The sequence below is a fragment of the Fukomys damarensis genome, unplaced genomic scaffold (genome assembly GCF_012274545.1).
Source record: "Fukomys damarensis isolate Sample0158 unplaced genomic scaffold, DMR_v1.0_HiC HiC_scaffold_22, whole genome shotgun sequence".
NCBI classification, from domain to species: domain Eukaryota; kingdom Metazoa; phylum Chordata; class Mammalia; order Rodentia; family Bathyergidae; genus Fukomys; species Fukomys damarensis.
The window spans coordinates 1654254-1657982 of record NW_022900934.1 but is presented as its reverse complement, the minus strand read 5'-3'; the positions used below and the strand labels follow the sequence as shown (position 1 = coordinate 1657982).

The 3729-nt window shown below is 66.4% G+C and overlaps 1 protein-coding gene across 1 annotated transcript in view; it reads right to left on the bottom strand.

Moving 5' to 3' along the window:
- The window catches only part of Lama5 (laminin subunit alpha 5), an 80310-nt gene that overhangs the window by 13781 nt on the left and 62800 nt on the right, over positions 1-3729 (bottom strand). Inside the window, exons 31-41 of the mRNA XM_033766968.1 lie at positions 3683-3725; positions 3354-3480; positions 2809-2948; positions 2376-2491; positions 2086-2297; positions 1511-1715; positions 1190-1334; positions 870-1010; positions 538-711; positions 263-364; positions 84-167 (exon numbers count right to left, since the gene is read on the bottom strand). Of these exons, the coding sequence (XP_033622859.1) occupies positions 84-167; positions 263-364; positions 538-711; positions 870-1010; positions 1190-1334; positions 1511-1715; positions 2086-2297; positions 2376-2491; positions 2809-2948; positions 3354-3480; positions 3683-3725 (1489 nt within the window). The remainder of the gene's footprint in view (positions 1-83; positions 168-262; positions 365-537; positions 712-869; positions 1011-1189; positions 1335-1510; positions 1716-2085; positions 2298-2375; positions 2492-2808; positions 2949-3353; positions 3481-3682; positions 3726-3729) is intronic.

Genomic DNA, 3729 nt, shown 5'->3' with positions numbered 1-3729 from the left:
AGGCGGCTCCTCCTGCCCCCTCCCATTCTCCACCATGCAGGTCTGCCAGGCCCCTGCACCGCCCTGCCCTGCCCACTCCTCACCTCTACCAGCAGCAGCTGCCCAAGATGGACGTGGCCGGGTGCAGGGTACGCTGGCTCCAGGAACGTGATGCTCATCTGGTTGCCCTGGGAGACACGTGGTGGGTGAGGGCTGGCAAGGGGCTGGCCTGTCCCAGCGGTGCCACGCCTGCCCACCCTGCAATGTACCCCCGCTGGGCCACCTGCAGCACCACGTCCGGCCTGCTCTCGGTGGGGATGAAGACGTCTCCACGCTGGCTCTCCGAGTGCAGCTCATAGCGGAGCACCCCACCGTAGGACGACACCTAGGGCAGATGGCGGAGGGGGCAGATGGCGGAGGGGACAGGCTGGACGCGGGAAGGCCGCATTCCTCACAGCATCCCCACCCTGGCTGGGCCCGGTGCCTCACAGAGCTGCCTGTCCCCGGATGTAGCCTCACTGTCCCCTCCCGGCCCTCCAGCCCCAAGGGTCTGCTCACCCGGTCTCCCAGGTAGGAGGGTGGGGCTTGCCAGTACAGCTCGGGGAGGGGATCCAGGAGGGAGTTGGCCATGGGCTGCAGGTCCGCACGCAGCAGCTCCATTTCTGCCAGTCTCTCATGGGGCACCACCTGGCGGTCAGTGCTCAGCAGAGTCCAGCCCTCCATGTCCACCAACTGTGGGCGCACAGGCAGGTCACACGCAGGTGGGTGTCCATGCGGCGTGGCCCCATCCTGCAACCTAGTCTCCTCGTGGGAGGTAACGTGTGGCCCCTGGGGAGGCTCCTCCCTTCCTCCCTCCCTCCCTCCCTCCGTCACAGCGCTGGGCAGACTACCTCACGGCGGATGTGGGCAGAGCTCCTACAGCGCTCTGTAGCCCCAAAGCAGAAGCAGCGGGTGCAGCCCTTGGGGTTGGCAGCATCAAGCAAGAAGGTCCCAAGGCGACACTGGTCACACCTCGGGCCCTGCACGTTCTCCTAGGGGTGAGGGCAATGAGCGGCAGTTGGCTGTGTCCTCGGAGGCCAGCCCCACAGCTCACTGCCACCTACTTGGTCCCCAAGGCCTTCAAGGAAGCCCCAGCCACTCAAAGGGGCCGCAGAAGGCATCTCAGCTGAGACCACACAGGGCAGGGGACCAGGCACAGGCCCCCTCTCACCTTGCAGTAGCACTGGCCTGTGAGGGGGTCACACATGCCAGGCACAGTGCCAGCCTCATGGCAGTCACAGGGGCGGCAGCTGGGATAACCATAGAAGCCTGGAGCACAGGTGTCACAGCGGCGTCCGGCCACGTTGGGCCTGCACCTGCAGGGAGACACAGGCTGGCTGAGCCCCCTTCCACCTTGGGCCACTTGCGCAGCAAGAATGCGTGGGGCCACAGTGTCCACTGAGAACCGAGGGGCAGGCTGGGTTCCGGGCTCTCCGAGTGAGTGCACACATCCCTGACCCAAGCCCATGGGGACCCCATCCTGGGCACTCACTTGCACTGGCCACTGTCCACGTCACAGGTAGGGTTGGTGAGCTCTTGGACGCCAGCCCCTGAGCAGTTACATTCCTCACAGCCTACCAGGGGGTGGCAGCCGAAGGTCTGTGGCTGGCAGACCAGGCAGTCTGGGAGCACAGTGCGCGGCGGGCAGATACACTGGCCCGTGAGCTCATCACACAGGCGGGCGCCACAGTCGCAGGCTGTGGGTGGACATTGCTGGCTGACCTCCCCACCCCTCAGGCCCCCACTGCAGGCCTTGAGAGGTAGCAGGTGATGGGGGCCCTGGCTAGGTGCCCCACCCCAGCTCCCAAGGCTGAGCCGATGTGGAGAAGCTCCCCAGAGCCACTGTTCAACTGGCAGGGGCTGGAGATCATCTGTGGGTCCCTGGAACCTTCTAGACAAAGCCGCAAGATGGGTACCCAGCACCTGGCCTACCAGCTGCCCGAGGTCCACAGGGCTGGCCTATTCAGCAGCAGGACGCTTCCCTGACCGCCACACCCATGCTTCTGGTACACCCCTCCACTGGGCAGCCCCCCTTGGGACAGGTGCCCCCCAGCACATGGTACTCACGCCTGCAGTTGGGAAAGCCCCAGTAGCCAGTGGCACAGCGGGAGCAGTCACGGCCGATGACATGGGCCCGGCAGGGACACTGGCCCCCGAAGGGCTCACAGGTGGGGCCTGTGGCACCCACCTCGTGGCAGCCACACGGCAAGGCCCCATTATTATAGAAGAGGGACAGCGAGGTGGCAGCATCTCGGCAGAACGGGGATGAGCTGTGAGGGCTGCAATGAGGGCCACCTGGTAAGGGGAGCCCCTGCCCAGCCCACCCCTGCACCCCAATTCTGCCAAGCCCAGCCCACCTGATGTGGTAACCGTGGGCAGCACAGTGGCTGATGAAGTCGTAGGACTTGTCCAGAGGCTCCTCCCGGAGGTAGCTGGAGCTGTAGGCATCCTCGGGGACAACAAGCACGTAGTCCTACGGGGCGACACCGGGTCAGCTTCCCTGGGCCCAGCAGAGGGCCTGGTGTGGGGCACCATGGCCAGAGCCTGAGGCAGGCGTGGGAACCAGGGGAGACCCAAGACCGGCCAGGGTCCCGCAGGCACATCCCACAGCCTGGGGAAGTGGAGGGGACAGTCTCCTGCTGAAGGCCACTCTGACCAGCAGGGCCTGGGGCTGATGACGCCTCCAAGGCAAAGGCTACTCCTCGTGGCACCTGGCACAGGGCGCGGCAGCAGGCAGGGGACACACCCTGACTGAGACTCCCGACAGTGGGGACAGCAGCTGGGACTCACCAGCCAGAACCACCGGCCCTCAGGCACACGCACGGTCACCGTGAGCTCACTGTCAGTCACGTCCAGCACGGCCTGGCCCTCACACAGCACCAGCGTGCGGCAGCCATAGCCATGTGGGCAGAAGCTGGCATTGGCGTGGCCTGGAGTAGCGAAGAGGCCAGGTCAGGGCCCAGCGCTGAGCACCCCAGCTCCCCAGTCCTGCCCTGGGCCTGGGGCACTGTTGGAGACACCAGGGCAGAGGATACAGGCCGGGCAGGGCCCGCTCCAAGGAGCACACACTGCAACACATGCTGGGGCACCAGACCTGGCAGGCCTGGGTGCAGGTGCCTGGCTTCCCTGAGCATCAGACACTCACTTCAGAGCGAGACCGGAGCCGGGAACTTGAACGTGGGGCAGACACAGGGCGGGACTTCCCCGGGGACGAGGTGAGAAGGGGAGGCCAGTGCCCATGGCGCCCCAGACAGCGATCCCAGAACAGGGCTGGCTGTCGCTGCGGGGCATGTGACCTGTCCACGTGTCGGTGACGGCCCCTCCCTGCCACTCACCCTGCCAGACACGGCCCCCGTTGATGAGGACCTCGATGGGGAAGGTGGGATGGGCCGGCTGGTAGCCATGTAGCAGGAAGGCGTAGCGGCCCAGGACGGGCACCTGGGTGGTGAAGACCACAGTGCCCTGCGGGGAGAGGAGCCAGTGAGTGGGCAGAGCTGGGACAGCGGGGGTCACAAGCCAGCCCCTCTGCCATCGCCTTGACTGCCACAGGGTGCCGGGGAGTCCCCCATCGCCTTGACTGCCACAGGGTGCCGGGGAGTCCCCAAGGGGCCCCACCGGCCCATGCCCCATCCTTCCGGAGACCCCGGCCGGCCAGGGCCCTCACCTGGGGGTGGCGCAGCAAGGTGGGCTCCGTGTCAGGCTCCACAGCAG